The sequence below is a fragment of the Lolium perenne genome, chromosome 4 (assembly GCF_019359855.2).
Source record: "Lolium perenne isolate Kyuss_39 chromosome 4, Kyuss_2.0, whole genome shotgun sequence".
In the NCBI taxonomy this organism is placed as follows: Eukaryota; Viridiplantae; Streptophyta; class Magnoliopsida; order Poales; family Poaceae; genus Lolium; species Lolium perenne.
Window position 1 is genome coordinate 363,284,049 of NC_067247.2, and position 23,080 is coordinate 363,307,128.

General features: G+C 43.6%; 1 protein-coding gene across 2 annotated transcripts; it reads right to left on the reverse strand.

Annotated features, from left to right (window-relative positions):
• Positions 1 to 187: 187 nt before the first annotated feature.
• On the reverse strand, positions 188 to 4,307 carry LOC127296760 (putative ribosomal large subunit pseudouridine synthase SVR1, chloroplastic). 2 transcript variants are annotated; one of them, XM_051326966.1, is made up of 10 exons: positions 3,754 to 4,306; positions 3,569 to 3,648; positions 3,183 to 3,283; positions 2,967 to 3,033; positions 2,735 to 2,828; positions 2,602 to 2,650; positions 2,145 to 2,295; positions 1,709 to 1,765; positions 1,010 to 1,065; positions 188 to 678 (listed from the first exon to the last, which is right to left on the reverse strand). In XM_051326966.1, the coding sequence occupies exons 1-10, from the start codon at positions 4,247 to 4,249 to the stop codon at positions 573 to 575; spliced, it is 1,257 nt and encodes a 418-aa protein (XP_051182926.1). In that variant the 5' UTR covers positions 4,250 to 4,306; the 3' UTR covers positions 188 to 572. The 2 variants fall into 2 exon arrangements, with proteins under 2 accessions (XP_051182926.1, XP_051182925.1); XM_051326965.2 differs by having other exon boundaries at positions 2,602 to 2,828; positions 3,754 to 4,307.
• Between the last annotated feature and the right edge of the window lie 18,773 nt (positions 4,308 to 23,080).

Below are 23,080 nucleotides of genomic sequence, written 5' to 3' on the forward strand. Positions count from 1 at the left end.
GTTGATGAAGAAAACTAGATCAGCCGAGAAGAGAATATAAATAAGGAATGAAGAAAAGGAGAAGGCGTACTAAGTAGGCCTTACTCTGTTGAAAACACGATGCTGACCGAGCTCTCAAGAATTATCAGGCATCTATATGCTGTAGTGGTACGAGCTACAAGTTACGAAAACTGCTGAAAGTGGTCTGTGACTCGATTAAGAGCATATACATTTCACAGATAAATCGGTAAATGTACATAAGATTAGCCAATATAACCAACTCTGCTACAATCTCGAAAGAAAAAAACCAACTCTGCTATCTGAGCATACCGCTACCACTGGGATCCCGAAAATTCTTCAGCCAAGCAGCTCATGTGTTCTTCGAAGCAAAATCACTTGACCATCAGGGTAAAGCCCCTATTTAAGTTAGGCTAGCAGAGTATCGGACCTTTGGGCTCGGAGTAGCTCTCGCCTTGACACCTAACAAGGAAGGTGTTCATCCTTTGACGGCGACGTGATTGTCCACACGGTGTCAAAAACAGTGCTCATGAACTCAGGTGACCACCACTCTAGTTGTTGTTGCCTTCTAGTCCCTATTTAACTTCTACACTAGCAGTATCGCGGGCCTTTGGACTAGCACGTTGGTCGCCTTCTAGTGCCTTGATGTCAGCTTCTTTAAGTTCAACCATCTTCCCGATCCTGTAAGGGTAACATCCAACAAAGGGTTAATATCTAGTGTTCCGTTACCTCATCATGAAAATGGAAAATTTGTCAGACTCGAATAAGTGTTGATTGTCAGGTTAGTTTTACTTGTTGGGCACAGAATTAAAACTCAAGCCCCTAAGAGGTGGTATATCAGTTACTGCACTGAACTGATTTTTTGCACTATCATTTTGCACCAAGCAGCCATGTTCTTCAGATATTTTAAAAAGGTGGTAACGAGGACTTGTAAGAACCATTATGGAAATCTGCCAAAAAGATTGTACAATGCTATCTGCCAAACATGTACTGCTGTGCTAAGCAACATTACCCCAGATCTGATGGGAGGCGGAACCTGCCTATCCGAACACGTTTCAATGCGTAGACCTATCAAGAACAATGATAAAATATCAGTTACATTCAAAACAATAACACGATATTATTTGATGAATAACAAGACGCATACAAGTCCACCCGAACAGCTCCACGTAAAATCACACAAATAGTTCTACACCCCTAAATAAGCACAACTGTAGGGGTTTTCTCTAATTAACCGAGCTTTGTATGGTTATCTGACCTGCCTCCCCTTATAAACAGGCCAACTCTCTTCCCCTTTATGAAATTGCAGGAAAACCTGCCCTCTTGATGAGGTTTGTCAGTTGCGTGACAAATCTCATATTTCTAGTTAGTTTCACTGCTCAGCTCTTAAGGCAGCTTTTACTTGAAGTGGTGAGGCAGAGTCAGGGCCAATCTACGATTCTCCATGGAAGGAAAGGAAGCCTATTGAATTTGAGACGAACTAAGCAAACACGAATTAAGAAAGGTCTCCTAGTCCCTGAAGTCCTGCTGTGGATATGCACTTGTTCCATTGACTAGCTATTCTAGATCAAGGCCTCACCGTCCAAACGCAGTCTAACAGATGTTTACCCTCTTGAACATCACATGTAACTTAGCAACAAGAAATACTATGATATGGAAAAATAAAATACAAAGAAAAATTGGCAAGGATATACTGATCACATAAAACTACCTTTAATCCTGCATTTTGCACAAGTTCACGGACTTCGTGGTTTCTTCCTTCATGAACCTGCCAGAAACAGAACTTGACAATATCAATGCCAGTGGAGTAGATAACTAAATGTGATGCCTTTGACTTATATAGAACTGCTTTAGTCAAGCATATGTGCTACCCACAAACTACGTAATAGAACGAATTAGATATTCACAATCAACATGGCAAATATTATACTCCTTCCGTCTAAAAATAGGTGTCTACCATTCAAAAAAAAAAGGTGTCTCACTTTTGTCTAGATACATCCGCATTTTAGTTAGAGATACATCCGTATCTAGATAAAGTTGAGACACCTATTTTTAAACGGAGGGAGTACATAGTTGTATCACATGCAGAAATTAAGAAAACTAACATCAAATACAATAGAATGGGGCATGCTAGAAAGGACAATTACCACTATCTTAAGTCGGGTCCTTTTTGTGTCAGGTTGTGCATCCAATGGCTCTACAGAATCAGGTACGACCTTGATACCGTCAATTCTTGTTCCTTCGCTGATAGCTATGAGGTGTTTCTTGTGCACTGCTCCGTCTATAGTTACTACATATCTGCAATATTGAAGAAATGCCAAATCATTGAAGTATAATCAATGTTGGTTTTGCCTATTACTCATTGTCCATTTACCATGTCTGACCACAACTATCTGCCTAAAGAATATTTCAGTTTAAAACGAGTACCATTTCAACAGTACTTCTCCACATTACTACTGCACACTGAATGGGGGCATGAGGGTAGTACCAAAAAGACAACCTAAAATGTCTGCTTCAAATTTTTGAATAGTATCTACTGTATTTCAATAACAGTTTACTTCCGCGTTGCAGTACTACAAATGATGCAAAGGAGGTCGAACTTACTCTTTCGTTATATTTGAAGAAGGGTGTGCAACTTTCTGGGCAAACTCACCTGAAAGGAGAGCGACTAACGTTAGGTCTTGGATCATTAAACTGTTCATCCCTAAGTACTTTCCACCAAGTGTTATAAAATTACCATCATTTGTAACTACTATCAAACCAGTTGTGGCAACATCAAGACGACCCACAGTAAACAAGCGTGGTTTTGGTGTTCCTGGCTGAAGTTTGTTCTGCACATGTGATAGATAGATGTATGCATACGTATAACAAACAGACGAAGGTTCAGCACACCATGAATATGGTGAAGTTTCATTACTACCAGTGTAATGTATTTTACATTTTCAAAAAAGCCCTATTATAGAACATACCCAGCCTTTCAAATAGTCATCCAATAAGGAGATAACAGACTTTTCTTCGCCAGATGAGCAAATGTACCTGTAGGACATCGGAAATAACATTTAAGGATATCACACAGCTGGACTGATGGCTCCTTATCTACGATTCAACAATATTGTTCTAGAAACACACAAGGCAACTTTTTAATGATCTGCAGATTGCAACAATATGGAAGAAATTATATGAACCCTTTTGGCTTGTTGACAGCAAAATACAGCTTTGGAGGCAGCTTCTTCGCAATGCGATTCCCGTTAACGTAGATAGAATCCTTTGCGATGTCAACCTTGGTCTACATAAGAGAAACTGCCTATGAATAAAATGCAGCCGAAATATAAAAAAAACATTTTCTGTACATACATTTCAAGAAGACTGACCAAATTCCATACAGTTGCGAAATAACATATCCTAGCTAAGTTAAACAAGCTATTTCTTTGCCGCAACTGTTTTGAGATTGACACCAAATAAATGTGGCTAAGGGGCTGCAAGATTATTTACATGTGTACCCAACCTAAAGAACTAGCTCCTGGGTCTGCTCGTTTTTGTTTAATTTGGATTTAGGTTGTATTTTTCATACCTGGGGAGAAGTGCAGACAGAACCATTGACGGTGACCTTCCCTTGGAAGATGAGCTCCTCGCTGGTCCTTCTTGAGGCCACTAGGGAGAGCCACCGAGTCAGCATAAGACATGTACAATGCTTCTCTAATCCCCGACCTGATATCTATCTATGAAACTTATCAAAGGTTCCTGATGGATGAGTACCTCCTGCAGCGGCAAGGACCTTGGCGAGGCGCTGCGGCTCGTGCTCCCTGATATTCTCGTTGTAGAATCTCCTGGCCGCCTTGGAGAACTTGGGCGGCGCGGTCGGGGCGGCCTTCCTCTCCTTCACCTTGAGGCCGGCGTCACCGGCGGCACCCTTCTGGCTCTTCTTGGCCCTCTTGGCCTCCGCCTCGGCGGCGGCGACGGCCTGGAGGACGTCCGGCGGCGGAGAGGTGTGGAGGGCGGGCTTGCCGTCCGCCCCGCGGGCGATCCAGGGGACCAGCGGCTGCGCGGACTGGCCGGAGGGCGAGGCCTTGGACGGGGCGGGCTCCGCGAAGGTGATGTTGAAGTCTGAGGAAGAGGTTGAGGAGGCGCGGAGGAGGAGGAGCGGCGGGATGCGGCGGCCGCAACGGAGGACGCAGGCGGGGCGGGAGAGAAAGGGGTGGACGGAGATAGCCGCGGCGGCCGCCGCGGCGGAGGCGGCGGTGGCGAGGGCCATTGGGGTGTGTGGGAGCGAGCGGGCAGGGGTTATCGGATATCCCCGCGGAAAAAAATCTGATAATACGAAGGACACTTTGATAAATCGGATTTGAAAATATTGACAAAATAACACACACTTCATTGTGTTTTGACACAAATGACAGTATGACACCCTTTGTGTCAGTGACAGGTGGCCTTGACGACACATGTCAGTGACACAAGGGTGTGCCATTTTGTCATACCCAATGAATGAAAGATGTGTCATTTTGTGAAACTTCACAGTAGATTTTAAAGGAGGTAATTGCATCGCAAGTGCATAAACTTGCTTTGTAGGAACAATGTCATACGATAAATGCGAAAATGTAACCAACCAATTTGTAAAGGGTTTGAAGGGAAGGGACTAGAAAGGAAGAGTGTGTAATAAACAAGGTTCTAAACATAAAATACGCCTTCATGTGTTATTAACTTGTGTGGCATGCCACGGTGGCTAAGCTAGGTTTGGGCTTGGCATTTTCTGTTTGCTCTTTTCAAAGTCTAGCCTTAAACCAGGCTGACGGAAGCCGCAACCAAAAGGCTTATTTCCCCCTCTCCCTCTCTCAGCTAGCTACAGTACCTGATCCCTTCTTCCTTCTCGCCGGGCCGCTCCTCCTTCCTCTCCGTCGGGCTAGCCGGCTGAAGTTGGAGAGGAGATGGCGCCGAAGTGTATAGCAGTAGTAGTAGTAGGTTTAGGTCTTGGTCCCTAGTGGCGTTTGGCGCGCATGCCGGGAGTGAGGTGGCGGATCCCATCGGCTGGATTTGGCGCTGCGTTGTCTTCCTCCTAGACCTCATGGAGCTCCGGCGGTCGGAGACATGGGTGTGGCGGCGGAGGGAGATGCAGATCTCCATAAATAAAGCCGTCTCTCGCGGATCTGGTAGCTACCGATGCATCGGAGACCTCCTTCTCTCTGCTCATCATGGCGGTGAGGAGAATGAGGTTTGGTCACCTGAGCGTCGTCGGCTACCGCGTCTGCAGCAGGGAAGCGTGGCTTCTTCTCGGAGGCTTCACACGGCACCACTGTCGCCGTATCTTCTGGCTGGAAGGCAGCCCCTCCATCGGAGGTTTACCACTGCGCCACTGATGCGTGTGGTTGGCACGTCCGTTGGGAACCCCAAGAGGAAGGTGTGATGCGCACAGCGGCAAGTTTCCCTCAGTAAGAAACCAAGGTTTAATCGGACCAGTAGGAGTCAAGAAGCACGTTGAAGGTTGATGGCGGCGGGATGTAGTGCGGCGCAACACCAGGGATTCCGGCGCCAACGTGGAACCTGCACAACACAACCAAAGTACTTTGCCCCAACGAAACAGTGAGGTTGTCAATCTCACCGGCTTGCTGTAACAAAGGATTAACCGTATTGTGTGGAAGATGATTGTTTGCGAAAAACAAGAGAACAAGTATTGGCAAGAGATTGTATTTCAGTAAAGAGAATTGGACCGGGGTCCACAGTTCACTAGAGGTGTCTCTCCCATAAGACGAACAGCATGTTGGGTGAACAAATTACAGTTGGGCAATTGACAAATAAAGAGAGCATGACCATGCACATACATATCATGATGAGTATAGTGAGATTTAATTGGGCATTACGACAAAGTACATAGACCGCCATCCAACTGCATCTATGCCTAAAAAGTCCACCTTCAGGTTATCATCCGAACCCCCTCCAGTATTAAGTTGCAAAGCAACAGACAATTGCATTAAGTATGGTGCGTAATGTAATCAACAACTACATCCTTAGACATAGCATCAATGTTTTATCCCTAGTGGCAACAAAGACAACACAACCTTAGAACTTTCCGTCATCGTCCCGGTGTCAATGCGAGCATGAACCCACTATCGAGCATAAGTACTCCCTCTTGGAGTTACAAGCATCTACTTGGCCAGAGCATCTACTAGTAACGGAAAGCATGCAAGATCATAAACAACACGTAGATATAACTTTGATAATCAACATAACAAGTATTCTCTATTCATCGGATCCCAACAAACGCAACATATAGAATTACAGATAGATGATCTTGATCATGTTAGGCAGCTCACAAGATCCAACAATGATAGCACAATGGGGAGAAGACAACCATCTAGCTACTGCTATGGACCCATAGTCCAGGGGTAGACTACTCACTCATCACTCCGGAGGCGACCATGGCGGTGTAGAGTCCTCCGGGAGATGAATCCCCTCTCCGGCAGGGTGCCGGAGGCGATCTCCTGGATCCCCCGAGATGGGATCGGCGGTGGCGGCGTCTCAGTAAGGTTTTCCGTATCGTGGCTCTCGGTACTGGGGGTTTCGTCACGGAGGCTTTAAGTAGGCGGAAGGGCAGGTCAGGAGGGGGCACGAGGGCCCCACACCCTAGGTTGGCGCGGCCAGGGCCTGGGCCGCGCCGCCCTATGGTGTCACCACCTCGTGGCCCCACTTCGTCTCCTCTTCGGTCTTCTGGAAGCTTCGTGGCAAAATAGGACCCTGGGCGTTGATTTCGTCCAATTCCGAGAATATTTCGTTACTAGGATTTCTGAAACCAAAAACAGCAGAAAAAGAATCGGCACTTCGGCATCTTGTTAATAGGTTAGTTCCAGAAAATGCACGAATATGACATAAAGTGTGCATAAAACATGTAGATAACATCAATAATGTGGCATAGAACATAAGAAATTATCGATACGTCGGAGACGTATCAGCATCCCCAAGCTTAGTTCTGCTCGTCCCGAGCAGGTAAAACGATAACACAGATAATTTCTGGAGTGACATGCCATCATAACCTTGATCATACTATTTGTAAAGCATATGTAGTGAATGCAGCAATCAAAACAAATGTATATGACATGAGTAAACAAGTGAATCATAAAGCAAAGACTTTTCCTGAATAGCACTTCAAGACAAGCATCAATAAGTCTTGCATAAGAGTTAACTCATAAAGCAATAATTCAAAGTAAAGGTGTTGAAGCAACACAAAGGAAGATTAAGTTTCAGCGGTTGCTTTCAACTTGTAACATGTATATCTCATGGATATTGTCAACATAGAGTAATATAATAAGTGCAATAAGCAAATATGTAGGAATCAATGCACAGTTCACACAAGTGTTTGCTTCTTGAGGTGGAGAGAAATAGGTGAACTGACTCAACATTGAAAGTAAAAGAATGGTCCTCCATAGAGGAAAAGCATCGATTGCTATATTTGTGCTAGAGCTTTGATTTTGAAAACATGAAACAATTTTGTCAACGGTAGTAATAAAGCATATGTATCATGTAAATTATATCTTACAAGTTGCAAGCCTCATGCATAGTATACTAATAGTGCCCGCACCTTGTCCTAATTAGCTTGGACTACCGGATCATCGCAATGCACATGTTTTAACCAAGTGTCACAAAGGGGTACCTCTATGCCGCCTGTACAAAGGTCTAAGGAGAAAGCTCGCATTGGATTTCTCGCTATTGATTATTCTCAACTTAGACATCCATACCGGGACAACATAGACAACAGATAATGGACTCCTCTTTTATGCATAAGCATGTGGCAACAATTAGTAATTTTCTCATATGAGATTGAGGATATATGTCCAAAACTGAAACTTCCACCATGGATCATGGCTTTAGTTAGCGGCCCAATGTTCTTCTCTAACAATATGCATGCTTAACCATAAGGTGGTAGATCTCTCTTACTTCAGACAAGACGAACATGCATAGCAACTCACATGAAATTCAACAAAGAATAGTTGATGGCGTCCCCAGAAACATGGTTATCGCACAACAAGCAACTTAATAAGAGATAAAGTGCATAATTACATATTCAATACCACAATAGTTTTTAAGCTATTTGTCCCATGAGCTATATATTGCAAAGGTGAAGAATGGAATTTTAAAGGTAGCACTCAAGCAATTTACTTTGGAATGGCGGAGAAATACCATGTAGTAGGTAGGTATGGTGGACACAAATGGCATAGTGGTTGGCTCAAGTATTTTGGATGCATGAGAAGTATTCCCTCTCGATACAAGGTTTAGGCTAGCAAGGTTTATTTGAAACAAACACAAGGATGAACCGGTGCAGAAAAACTCACATAAAAGACATATTGAAAACATTATAAGAATCTACATCGTCTTCCTTGTTGTTCAAACTCAATACTAGAAATTATCTAGACCTTAGAGAAACCAAATATGCAAACCAAATTTTAGCATGCTCTATGTATTTCTTCATTAATGGGTGCAAAGCATATGATGCAAGAGCTTAATCATGAGCAAAACAATTGCCAAGTATCACATTACCCAAGACATTTATAGCAATTACTACATGTATCATTTTTCAATTCCAACCATATAACAATTTAACGAAGGAGAAACTTCGCCATGAATACTATGAGTAGAAACCAAGGACATACTTGTCCATATGCTACAGCGGAGCGTGTCTCTCTCCCATAAAGTGAATGCTAGGATCCATTTTATTCAAACAAAACAAAAACAAAAACAAACCGACGCTCCAAGAAAAAGCACATAAGATGTGATGGAATAAAAATATAGTTTCAGGGGAGGAACCTGATAATGTTGTCGATGAAGAAGGGGATGCCTTGGGCATCCCCAAGCTTAGACGCTTGAGTCTTCTTAATATATGCAGGGGTGAACCACCGGGGCATCCCCAAGCTTAGAGCTTTCACTCTCCTTGATCATGTTGCATCATACTCCTCTCTTGATCCTTGAAAACTTCCTCCACACCAAACTCGAAACAACTCATTAGAGGGTTAGTGCACAATATAAATTGACATATTCAGAGGTGACACAATCATTCTTAACACTTCTGGACATTGCATAATGCTACTGGACATTAGTGGATCAAAGAAATTCATCCAACATAGCAAAAGAGGCAATGCGAAATAAAAGGCAGAATCTGTCAAAACAGAACAGTTCGTATTGACGAATTTTAAAATGGCACCAGACTTGCTCAAATGAAAATGCTCAAATTGAATGAAAGTTGCGTACATATCTGAGGATCACTCACGTAAATTGGCATAATTTTCTGAGTTACCTACAGAGGGATTTTGCCCAGATTCGTGACAGCAAAGAAATCTGGAACTGTGCAGTAATCCAAATCTAGTACTTACTTTTCTATCAACGGCTTAACTTGGCACAACAAAACACAAAACTAAGATAAGGAGAGGTTGCTACAGTAGTAAACAACTTCCAAGACACAAAATAAAAACAAAGTGCTGTAGGTAAAAACATGGGTTGTCTCCCATAAGCGCTTTTCTTTAACGCCTTTCAGCTAGGCGCAGAAAGTGTGTATCAAGTATTATCAAGAGACGAAGTATCAACATCATAATTTGTTCTCATAATAGAATCAAAAGGGTACTTCATTCTCTTTCTAGGGAAGTGTTCCATACCTTTCTTGAGAGGAAATTGATATTTTATATTACCTTCCTTCATATCAATGATAGCACCAACAGTTCGAAGAAAAGGTCTTCCCAATATAATGGGACAAGATGCATTGCATTCAATATCCAAGACAACAAAGTCAACGGGAACAAGGTTATTGTTAACGGTAATACGAACATTATTAACTTTACCCAAAGGTTTCTTTGTAGAATGATCAGCAAGATTAACATCCAAATAACAATTTTTCAGCGGTGGCAAGTCAAGCATATCATAAATTTTCTTAGGCATAACAGAAATACTTGCACCAAGATCACATAAAGCATTACAATCAAAATCTTTAACCTTCATCTTAATGATGGGCTCCCAACCATCCTCTAGCTTTTTAGGAATAGAGGCTTCACGCTCTAATTTCTCTTCTCTAGCTTTTATGAGAGCATTTGTAATATGATGTGTAAAAGCCAAATTTATAGCACTAGCATTAGGACTTTTAGCAAGTTTTTGCAAGAACTTTATAACTTCAGAGATGTGGCAATCATCAAAATTCAAATCATTATAATCTAAAGCAATGGGATCATCATCCCCAATGTTGGAAAAAATTTCAGCAGCTTTATCACGAGCGATTTAATGATTTTAGCGATTTAGCAGTTTCTCGCGCTTTGCATTAGAAGTGGAAACATTGCTAACACCAATTCTTTTATTAGTATTAGTAGGAGGTGCAGCAACATGTGTAGCATTAACATTACTAGTGGTGGTAATAGTCCAAACTTTAGCTATATTCTTCTCTTTAGCTAGTTTTTCATTTTCTTCTCTATCCCACCTAGCATGCAGTTCAGCCATTAATCTTATATTCTCATTAATTCTAACTTGAATGGCATTTGCTGTAGTAACAATCTTATTATGATGATTCTCATTAGGCAAAACTTTTGATTTCAAAAGATCAACATCAGCGGCAAGACTATCGACTTTAGAAGCAAGTATATCAATTTTCCCAAGCTTTTCTTCAACAGATTTGTTAAAAGCAGTTTGCGTACTAATAAATTCTTTAAGCATGGCTTCAAGTCCAGGGGGTGAACTCCTATTATTGTTGTAAGAATTCCCATAAGAATTACCATAGCCGTTGCCATTATTATAAGGATATGGCCTATAGTTGTTACTAGAATTGTTCCGGTAAGCATTGTTGTTGAAATTATTGTTTTTAATGAAGTTCACATCAACATGTTCTTCTTGTGCAACCAATGAAGCTAATGGAACATTATTAGGATCAATACTAGTCCTATCATTCACAAGCATAGACATAATAGCATCAATCTTATCACTCAAGGAAGAGGTTTCTTCGACAGAGTTTACCTTCTTACCTTGGGGAGCTCTTTCCGTGTGCCATTCAGAGTAGTTGATCATCATATTATCAAGAAGCTTTGTTGCTTCACCAAGAGTGATGGACATAAAGGTACCTCCAGCAGCTGAATCCAATAGGTTCCGCGAAGAAAAATTTAGTCCTGCATAGAAGGTTTGGATGATCATCCAAGTAGTCAGTCCATGAGTTGGGCAATTTTTAACCAGGGATTTCATTCTTTCCCAAGCTTGAGCAACATGTTCAGTATCTAATTGTTTAAAATTCATTATGCTACTCCTCAAAGATATAATTTTAGCAGGGGGATAATATCTACCAATAAAAGCATCCTTGCATTTAGTCCATGAATCAATACTATTCTTAGGCAGAGATAGCAACCAATCTTTAGCTCTTCCTCTTAATGAGAAAGGGAACAATTTTAGTTTAATAATATCACCATCTACATCTTTATATTTTTGCATTTCACATAGTTCAACAAAATTATTAAGATGGGCAGCAGCATCATCAGAACTAACACCAAAAAATTGCTCTCGCATAACAAGATTCAGTAAAGCAGGTTTAATTTCAAAGAATTCTGCTGTAGTAGCAGGTGGAGCAATAGGTGTGCATAAGAAATCATTATTATTTGTGGTTGTGAAGTCACACAACTTAGTATTTTCAGCGTTGGCCATTTTAGCAACAGTAAATAAAGCAAACTAGATAAAGTAAATGCAAGTAAACTAATTTTTTTGTGTTTTTGATATAGCAAACAAGATAGCAAATAAAGTAAAACTAGCAACTAATTTTTTTGTATTTTGATATAATGCAGCAAACAAAGTAGTAAATAAAACTAAGCAAGACAAAAACAAAGCAAAGAGATTGAGAAGTGGAGACTCCCCTTGCAGCGTGTCTTGATCTCCCCGGCAACGGCGCCAGAAATTTGCTTGATGCGTGTGGTTGGCACGTCCGTTGGGAACCCCAAGAGGAAGGTGTGATGCGCACAGCGGCAAGTTTCCCTCAGTAAGAAACCAAGGTTTAATCGGACCAGTAGGAGTCAAGAAGCACGTTGAAGGTTGATGGCGGCGGGATGTAGTGCGGCGCAACACCGGGGATTCGGCGCCAACGTGGAACTGCACAACACAACCAAAGTACTTTGCCCCAACGAAGCAGTTGAGGTTGTCAATCTCACCGGCTTGCTGTAACAAAGGATTAACCGTGTTGTGTGGAAGATGATTGTTTGCAGAAAACAGTAGAACAAGTATTGCAGTAGATTGTATTTCAGTAAAGAGAATTGGACCGGGGTCCACAGTTCACTAGAGGTGTCTCTCCCATAAGACGAACAGCATGTTGGGTGAACAAATTACAGTTGGGCAATTGACAAATAAAGAGAGCATGACCATGCACATACATATCATGATGAGTATAGTGAGATTTAATTGGGCATTACGACAAAGTACATAGACCGCCATCCAACCGCATCTATGCCTAAAAGTCCACCTTCGGGTTATCATCCGAACCCCCTCCGGTATTAAGTTGCAAAGCAACAGACAATTGCATTAAGTATGGTGCGTAATGTAATCAACAACTACATCCTTAGACATAGCATCAATGTTTTATCCCTAGTGGCAACAGCACAACACAACCTTAGAACTTTCATCACTTTGTCCCGGTGTCAATGCGAGGCATGAACCCACTATCGAGCATAAGTACTCCCTCTTGGAGTTACAAGCATCTACTTGGCCAGAGCATCTACTAGTAACGGAAAGCATGCAAGATCATAAACAACACGTAGATATAACTTTGATAATCAACATAACAAGTATTCTCTATTCATCGGATCCCAACAAACGCAACATATAGAATTACAGATAGATGATCTTGATCATGTTAGGCAGCTCACAAGATCCAACAATGATAGCACAATGGGGAGAAGACAACCATCTAGCTACTGCTATGGACCCATAGTCCAGGGGTAGACTACTCACTCATCACTCCGGAGGCGACCATGGCGGTGTAGAGTCCTCCGGGAGATGAATCCCCTCTCCGGCGGGTGCCGAGGCGATCTCTGGATCCCCCGAGATGGGATCGGCGGTGGCGGCGTCTCAGTAAGGTTTTCCGTATCGTGGCTCTCGGTACTGGGGGTTTCGTCACGGAGGCTTTAAGTAGGCGGAAGGGCAGGTCAGGAGGGGGCACGAGGGCCCCACACCCTAGGTCGGCGCGGCCAGGGCCTGGGCCGCGCCGCCTGATACGTCTCCGACGTATCGATAATTTCTTATGTTCCATGCCACATTATTGATGTTATCTACATGTTTTATGCACACTTTATGTCATATTCGTGCATTTTCTGGAACTAACCTATTAACAAGATGCCGAAGAACCGGGTTGCTGTTTTCTGCTGTTTTTGGTTTCAGAAATCCTAGTAACGAAATATTCTCGGAATCGGACGAAATCAACGCCCAGGTTCCTATTTTTCCCGGAACCATCCGAACACCCGAGAGCCGCCGGAGGGGAGCCACAGGGGCCCCACACCACACCGGGCGCGGCCGGAGGGGGCCGCGCCGCCCTATGGTGTGGGCCCCCCAGAAGCCCTCCTGCGCCGCCTCTTCGCCTATATAAAGCCTCCGTCGCGAAAACCCTGATGCGTTCGACGAAAACCACAGAAACCTTCCAGAGCCACCGCCATCGCGAGGCCAAGATCTGGGGGACAGGAGTCTCTGTTCCGGCACGCCGCCGGAGCGGGGAAGTGCCCCCGGAAGGCTTCTCCATCGACACCGCTGCCATCTCCACCGCCATCTTCATCACCGCTGCTGCTCCCATGAGGAGGGAGTAGTTCTCCATCGAGGCTCGGGGCTGTACCGGTAGCTATGTGGTTCATCTCTCCCATGTACCTCAATACAATAATCTCATGAGCTGCTTTACATGATTGAGATTCATGTGAGTTTTGTATCACTACTATCTATGTGCTACTCTAGCAAAGTTATTAAAGTAGTCCTATTCCTCCTGCACGTGTGTAAAGGTGACAGTGTGTGCACCGTGTTAGTACTTGGTTTATGCTATGATCATGATCTCTTGTAGATTGCGAAGTTAACTATTGCTATGATAATATTGATGTGATCTATGCCTCCTACATATGCATGAAGGTGACAGTGTGCATGCTATGTTAGTACTTGGTTTAGTCTTTTGATCTATCTTACACTATAAGGTTACTTAAATATGAACAAATTGTGGAGCTTGTTAACTCCGGCATTGAGGGTTCGTGTAATCCTACGCAATGCGTTCATCATCCAACAAAAGTGTAGAGTATGCATTTATCTATTCTGTTATGTGATCAATGTTGAGAGTGTCCACTAGTGAAAGTCTAATCCCTAGGCCTTGTTCCTAAATACTGCTGCGTTACTACTGCTTGTTTACTGTTTCACTGTGTTACTACTGCTGCAATACTACCACCATCAACTACACGCCAGCAAGCTATTTTCTGGCACCGTTGCTACTGCTCATACTTATTCATACCACCTGTATTTTACTATCTCTTCGCCGAACTAGTGCACCTATTTGGTGTGTTGGGGACACAAGAGACTTCTTGCTTTGTGGTTGCAGGGTTGCATGAGAGGGATATCTTTGACCTCTTCCTCCCTGAGTTCGATAAACCTTGGGTGATCCACTTAAGGGAAAACTTGCTGCTGTTCTACAAACCTCTCGCTCTTGGAGGCCCAACACTGTCTCTGAGGAAAGGAGGGGGAACGTAGACATCAAGCACTTTTAAGGCGCCGTTGTCGGGGAGGAAAGGTAAAAGGTACTCACACTCCGTATCTCGGCTACTAAGCTATTTTCCGGCGTTGTAAGTACTCGAAGCTATTTCCTTTAGATCCTGCAATTGCAACTTTTTGTTTCTTGTTTACACTAGTAAGGCATAATGGACAACATCTGTGAGCTTTTTATTCTATTTCCTGAGTCAAGACATGAATGGTTTAATGCGCAAATTAAAAAACCTATGGAATCTTATTTGCATGCTAGTAGCAATGATATTAATATGAACGCTTTGAACACCATTGTTGCTAATGATATGGAAAATTCTAAGCTTGGGGAAGCTGGTTTTGATGAGCATGATCTTTTTAGTCCCCCAAGCATTGAGGAGAAAATTTTCTTTGATGATACTTTGCCTCCTATTTATGATGATTATAATGATATTGGTCTTTTAGTGCCGCCTACTATGGAGAGTAATTTTTATGATGATAATACTATGCCTCCTACACTTGATGAGAATAATAATGATAGCTACTTTGTTGAATTTGCTCCTACTACAATTAATAAGAATAACTATGCTTATGTTGGGAGTAGTAATAATTTTATGCATGAGACTCATGATAAGAATGCTTTATGTGATAGTTATATTGTTGAGTTTGCTCATGACACTACTGAAAGTTATTATGAGAGAGGAAAATATGGTTGTAGAAATTTTCATGTTACTAAAACACCTCTCTATGTGCTGAAATTTTTGAAGCTATACTTGTTTTATCTTCCTATGCTTGTTACTTTGCTCTTCATGAACTTGTTTATTTACAAGATTCCTTTGCATAGGAAGCATGTTAGACTTAAATGTGTTTTGAATTTGCCTCTTGATGCTCTCTTTTGCTTCAAATACTATTTCTCGCGAGTGCATCATTAAAACTGCTGAGCCCATCTTAACGGCTATAAAGAAAGAACTTCCTGGGAGATAACCCATGTGTTATTTTGCTACAGTACTTTATTTTATATTTGTGTCTTGGAAGTTGTTTACTACTGTAGCAACCTCTCCTTATCTTAGTTTTGTGTCTTGTTGTGCCAAGTAAAGTCTTTGATAGTAAAGTCAATACTAGATTTGGATTACTGCGCAGAAACTGTTTTCTTGCTGTCACGAATCTGGGCAAAATTCTTTGTAGGTAACTCAGAAAATTATGCCAATTTACGTGAGTGATCCTCAGATATGTACGCAACTTTCATTCAATTTGAGCATTTTCATTTGAGCAAGTCTGGTGCCATTTTAAAATTCGTCAATACGAACTGTTCTGTTTTGACAGATTCTGCCTTTTATTTCACATTGCCTCTTTTGCTATGTTGGATGAATTTCTTTGATCCACTAATGTCCAGTAGCATTATGCAATGTCCAGAAGTGTTAAGAATGATTGTGTCACCTCTGAATATGTCAATTTATATTGTGCACTAACCCTCTAATGAGTTGTTTCGAGTTTGGTGTGGAGGAAGTTTTCAAGGGTCAAGAGAGGAGGATGATATACTATGATCAAGAAGAGTGAAAAAGTCTAAGCTTGGGGATGCCCCGGTGGTTCATCCCTGCATATTTCAAGAAGACTCAAGCATCTAAGCTTGGGGATGCCCAAGGCATCCCCTTCTTCATCGACAACATTATCAGGTTCCTCCCCTGAAACTATATTTTTATTCCGTCACATCTTATGTACTTTACTTGGAGCGTCTGTTTGTTTTTGTTTTTGTTTGTGTTTGAATAAATTGGATTACATCATGCTTGTGTGGGAGAGAGACACGCTCCGCTGGTTCGTATGAACACATGTGTTCTTAGCTCATAGTATTCATGGCGAAGTTTCTTCTTCGTTAAATTGTTATATGGTTGGAATTGGAAAATGATACATGTAGTAATTGCTATAAATGTCTTGGGTAATGTGATACTTGGCAATTGTTGTGCTCATGATTAAGCTCTTGCATCATATGCTTTGCACCCATTAATGAAGAAATACATAGAGCATGCTAAAATTTGGTTTGCATATTTGGTTTCTCTAAGGTCTAGATAATTTCTAGTATTGAGTTTGAACAACAAGGAAGACGGTGTAGAGTCTTATAATGTTTTCAATATGTCTTTTATGTGAGTTTTGCTGCACCGGTTCATCCTTGTGTTTGTTTCAAATAAACCTTGCTAGCCTAAACCTTGTATCGAGAGGGAATACTTCTCATGCATCCAAAATACTTGAGCCAACCACTATGCCATTTGTGTCCACCATACCTACCTACGACATGGTGTTTTCCGCCATTCCAAAGTAAATTGCTTGAGTGCTACCTTTAAAATTCCATTCTTCACCTTTGCAATATATAGCTCATGGGACAAATAGCTTAAAAACTATTGTGGTATTGAATATGTAATTATGCACTTTATCTCTTATTAAGTTGCTTGTTGTGCGATAACCATGTTCCTGGGGACGCCATCAACTATTTCTTTGTTGAATATCATGTGAGTTGCTATGCATGTTCGTCTTGTCTGAAGTAAGGGTGATTTATCATGATCAAATGGTTTGAGTATGCATATTGTTAGAGAAGAACATTGGGCCGCTAACTAAAGCCATGATCCATGGTGGAAGTTTCAGTGTGGACAACAAACCTCACTCTCTTATGAGAATATTATCTGTTGTTAAATGCTTATGCATTAAAGAGGAGTCCATTATCTGTTGTCTATGTTGTCCCGGTATGGATGTCTAAGTTGAGAATAATCAAAAGCGAGAAATCCAATGCGAGCTTTCTCCTTAGACCTTTGTACAGGCGGCATAGAGGTACCCCATTGTGACACTTGGTTGAAACATGTGCTATGCTATGATAATCCATGTAAATCCAAGCTAATTAGGACAAGGTGCGGGCACTATTAGTATACTATGCATGAGGCTTGCAACTTGTAGGATATAATTTACATAACTCATATGCTTTATTACTACCGTTGACAAAATTGTTTCTTGTTTTCAAAATAAAAGCTCTAGCACAAATATAGCAATCGATGCTTTCCTCTTTGGAGGACCATTCTTTTACTTTTATTGTTGAGTCAGTTCACCTATTTCTCTCCACCTCAAGAAGCAAACACTTGTGTGAACTGTGCATTGATTCCTACATATTTGCATATTGCACTTGTTATATTACTCTATGTTGACAATATCCATGAGATATACATGTTAAAAGTTGAAAGCCACCGCTGAAACTTAATCTTCTTTTGTGTTGCTTCAATGCCTTTACTTTGAATTATTGCTTTATGAGTTAACTCTTATGCAAGACTTATTGATGCTTGTCTTGAAGTACTATTCATGAAAAGTCTTTGCTTTATGATTCAGTTGTTTACTCATGTCATATACATTGTTTTGATCGCTGCATTCACTACATATGCTTTACAAATAGTATGATCAAGATTATGATGGCATGTCACTCCAGAAATTATCTGTGTTATCGTTTTACCTGCTCGGGACGAGCAGAACTAAGCTTGGGGATGCTGATACGTCTCCGACGTATCGATAATTTCTTATGTTCCATGCCACATTATTGATGTTATCTACATGTTTTATGCACACTTTATGTCATATTCGTGCATTTTCTGGAACTAACCTATTAACAAGATGCCGAAGTGCCAGTTCCTGTTTTCTGCTGTTTTTGGTTTCAGAAATCCTAGTAACGAAATATTCTCGGAATCGGACGAAATCAACGCCCAGGTTCCTATTTTTCCCGGAACCATCCAGAACACCCGAGAGCCGCCAGAGGGGAGCCCTGGGGGCCCCACACCACACCCTGGCGCGGCCAGAGGGGGGGCCGCGCCGCCCTATGGTGTGGGCCCCCCAGAAGCTCTCCTGCGCCGCCTCTTCGCCTATATAAAGCCTCCGTCGCGAAAACCCTGATGCGTTCGACGAAAACCACAGAAACCTTCCAGAGCCACCGCCATCGCGAGGCCAAGATCTGGGGGACAGGAGTCTCTGTTCCGGCACGCCGCCGGAGCGGGGAAGTGCCCCCGGAAGGCTTCTCCATCGACACCGCTGCCATCTCCACCGCCATCTTCATCACCGCTGCTGCTCCCATGAGGAGGGAGTAGTTCTCCATCGAGGCTCGGGGCTGTACCGGTAGCTATGTGGTTCATCTCTCCCATGTACCTCAATACAATAATCTCATGAGCTGCTTTACATGATTGAGATTCATGTGAGTTTTGTATCACTACTATCTATGTGCTACTCTAGCAAAGTTATTAAAGTAGTCCTATTCCTCCTGCACGTGTGTAAAGGTGACAGTGTGTGCACCGTGTTAGTACTTGGTTTATGCTATGATCATGATCTCTTGTAGATTGCGAAGTTAACTATTGCTATGATAATATTGATGTGATCTATGCCTCCTACATATGCATGAAGGTGACAGTGTGCATGCTATGTTAGTACTTGGTTTAGTCTTTTGATCTATCTTACACTATAAGGTTACTTAAATATGAACAAATTGTGGAGCTTGTTAACTCCGGCATTGAGGGTTCGTGTAATCCTACGCAATGCGTTCATCATCCAACAAAAGTGTAGAGTATGCATTTATCTATTCTGTTATGTGATCAATGTTGAGAGTGTCCACTAGTGAAAGTCTAATCCCTAGGCCTTGTTCCTAAATACTGCTGCGTTACTATTTGCTTGTTTCTTTGTTTCACTTTGTGTTACTCGCTGCAATACTACCACCATCAACTACACGCCAGCAAGCTATTTTCTGGCATCGTTGCTACTGCTCATACTTATTCATACCACCTGTATTTCACTATCTCTTCGCCGAACTAGTGCACCTATTTGGTGTGTTGGGGACACAAGAGACTTCTTGCTTTGTGGTTGCAGGGTTGCATGAGAGGGATATCTTTGACCTCTTCCTCCCTGAGTTCGATAAACCTTGGGTGATCCACTTAAGGGAAAACTTGCTGCTGTTCTACAAACCTCTGCTCTTGGAGGCCCAACACTGTCTACAGGAAAGGAGGGGGAACGTAGACATCACCGCCCTATGGTGTCACCACCTCGTGGCCCCACTTCGTCTCCTCTTCGGTCTTCTGGAAGCTTCGTGGCAAAATAGGACCCTGGGCGTTGATTTCGTCCAATTCCGAGAATATTTCGTTACTAGGATTTCTGAAACCAAAAACAGCAGAAAACAGCAACTGGCACTTCGACATCTTGTTAATAGGTTAGTTCCAGAAAATGCACGAATATGACATAAAGTGTGCATAAAACATGTAGATAACATCAATAATGTGGCATAGAACATAAGAAATTATCGATACGTCGGAGACGTATCAGCCACTGTCGCCGTTCTCCATGGCCGAAAGGCGGCCCCTCCATCCTCGTGTGGCGGCGACTGCCCGTCCTCAAGGCTCCAGCAACCTCCGTCAAGCGCTCATGCCGATTCGGAGGATCTACTGCTTCGTCGGAGTTAACTCCCACCTCTGCGCCCCAAGTGGTCTCGTCCCCGGTGGCGTAGAGGTTGACTCCGGCGAGCTCTGTCGCGGTGAAGAAGGAGTTGGACCTGATCGCGTTTTTGCGTTTTATTTTAGGGTCCTCAGTGTTATTTTCAAGGGCCAGGTTGTAATTTCCTTGTTTTCCCTTGGGCCTGTTTGTAAAATGTACTCCACCGCATATGAAATGAAGCCCTAGGTCCTTCGGGACCTTCTCCTGTTCAAAAAAAAACCAGGCTGACGCAAGGATGCCTACTTGCCTAGGTCTACTAGCCAGTTTCGGAGCAGAGATACTCCGAAACGCTATCGCAAGGATGCCTACTTGCCTAGGTCTACTAGCCATCTCTACTCCGGAATGCTATCGACGTTTGTGTGAGAAAGAAAGTGTCAGTGCGAAGGGGAGAGATGTCGAAAATAAAAAGCAAGGAGAACAAAATTGATTCATTGACATGTTGGTCCTATGTGTAACTGTAAGGACAAAAGAACACAAGGGTGAGATGCATTTGACTTTTCTAAAATCTAATACTCCATCCATTCCATATTTATTATCGTAATTTTATTAAATTTAAATAAAGACCGTGATAATAATTATGGAACAGGGAAGTACATCTTATATAAAAATTCAAAGAGAGTATAAGACGGCCGGCGTGGAGTCTGGTTGATTCCGAAAATAGAAGGGTTTATATACAAAACTGTGAGAAAGCCATCGTGGCACGAATCTCGTAACAGTGGACAATTAAGATAGTGTCAGTGATGTCGATATATAAACATGGGAGATCTGCGTTGATACTTTATCATCATTTTTCACATTTTTTTCAAGATCTAATGTACTCTCTGCGGTTTATACTTTATACTAGTTGCCAAAAAGAAGATGTATTTATCTACAAAGTAAAACATGTTTATAAATATATCTATTTGTAAGCAATTATTTTGAACTGGTAAGGAGTACATCAAATTGGAAAAACCCTTTCGCCCCTCCCCCCCCCCCCCCCCCCGCCGCGAGACGGGGCTCTTCCTCCTCCCGGCGGCCGCTCCCCCTCCCCCACCCTCTCTCGTTGCCGTCGCCGGCAAGGGGTCGCCGGGCAAAGCCCGCGTGACGCCGCCAGCGGTGGCTCTTCATTCCCCGTGTCACGGAGGCTGGGTCGGGGCCCTTCCCCTCCCTGGCGACAGTGCTCTTCGGGCGACCATTGTCCGACGCGGCCGTCTGTCTCAGGCAACGGTGCCATCTCACGGCGGCGAGCCTCGGCTAGGGCGGGCACTAGCGGCTGTTGGTCTGCGCCACGGCCTCATATGGGCTTGGGAGGGCTTAGATGGGCTCCAGCGGCCCGGGTTTCTGTTGCGGCTAGGGCTCAAGGAGGCGGAGACGAGGAGGAGGAGGGGTTCAGGGGCGGCGGCTCTGCGGCCTGCCCATTGCAGCATGGCGGCCAGAGCTTCACGGGCCTATCTGGGCCTGGGTGCTCCCGCTGCCTTGTCCGGTCTATGACAACCTCTCGGCGGTGGAGGTGGGTTCCTCCAGCGTGGCTGCGAGGCTGTTGCTCCTCGCCTCGACGATCCCCACTTATTCACGAAGCGACTGATGATGGCGACTTCAAGATCGTGGTGGCGCATGCTAGTGGGTGGCGAAGCTGGGTGGTGGCGCTCCCTGGTGCCATGGTTTTTTTGTGGTCGGGGGTGGGACAAATAGCTGTCAGCTTGGCTGACCCTGATGCGGTGCCGCCTTCGTGTGGCACCATTCCTTCCTGGAGGGCGTCGTGGGAATCCCCTGACCATTGTACTCTACGTGCCGGGGGGAACCCTACGGTCTGGTCCGGGCAGCAGCGCCATGTCGACTGTGTTTCCCTTCTTGAGGGCTTGTTTGGTGCTAGAGTTTTAGTGCGGATTAGCGGGGATAATCCGCTCCAAACTTCAAATCCCCACTTATCCCCGATGCATGTTTGGTGCTAGAGTATGAGCAATTTAATCCCCACTTATCCCCATTTGTCCCTAAATTTTAGTGTAATTTTTTTTTTGAAACGGAGGCAAAAGCTTTGCCTCATTCATTAATTAAGGAGAGAGTGCCCGGTTTTTAGGAGAAGGCCGGGCAAAAACCTACAACAACCAGGCCAAGCCCGCACAAGCAACACACCCACATAGACCACAATGCGACCCCAACAAACACTCAACACGACACTCCAACACCGCGTCGAAGAAGACATGCCACGGCAATGGGAGGCACCCGTCAACCAACCTCGGATCCCTGGAAGGCAACGACCAACGTGGCGAGAAACTCAGAAACCTCTCTGGCAACGATAGCTCCGGACACCATTGGCAACAACCCCGACTTAGCAACCATATCATCAATATTAGCCACCTGTCTGCCGGACTCAGCCGAGGAAGAGACTGCAGCATCAACATCACCACACTTCTCACAGACAAGTGCCTGACACGGTGGAGAAGCCACATCCGAGAACTCGTGTGAGCCGGGCCTCACTTCCTCGATGGGAGAAGGTGTAAGCACACCACCAGACAAGACTGCAGCGTCAACATCTGTCGGAGCCGTGACTGTCGAGCTTGCACCAGCACAAGGAGAGAAACTACCACGAGGAGAGAAACAACCGTAGAGATGCTCATCCTCAACTACAGACGACTTCTGCTCAGCGGAATCAGGCGGAACCAAAGCATGCGCATCCGTTGGCTCCATAGCAACACCATCGTGTGCCAACAACCGCTTAACCGTTGCCACCTCCTCACGAAGGGGACGGACCACCTCCTCGATGCGGACGTCAACCAGCTGAAGGAGCTCCAAGCGCATCAACGCAACTTGTGACTGAAATAGGGAGCCCAAACTGGCGTCGACCTTGAACTCTCCGCAACACCTAGGATAGGGACTTGGCGGCACCGCTGCACACAACGGCGATTGAGACACGACCTCA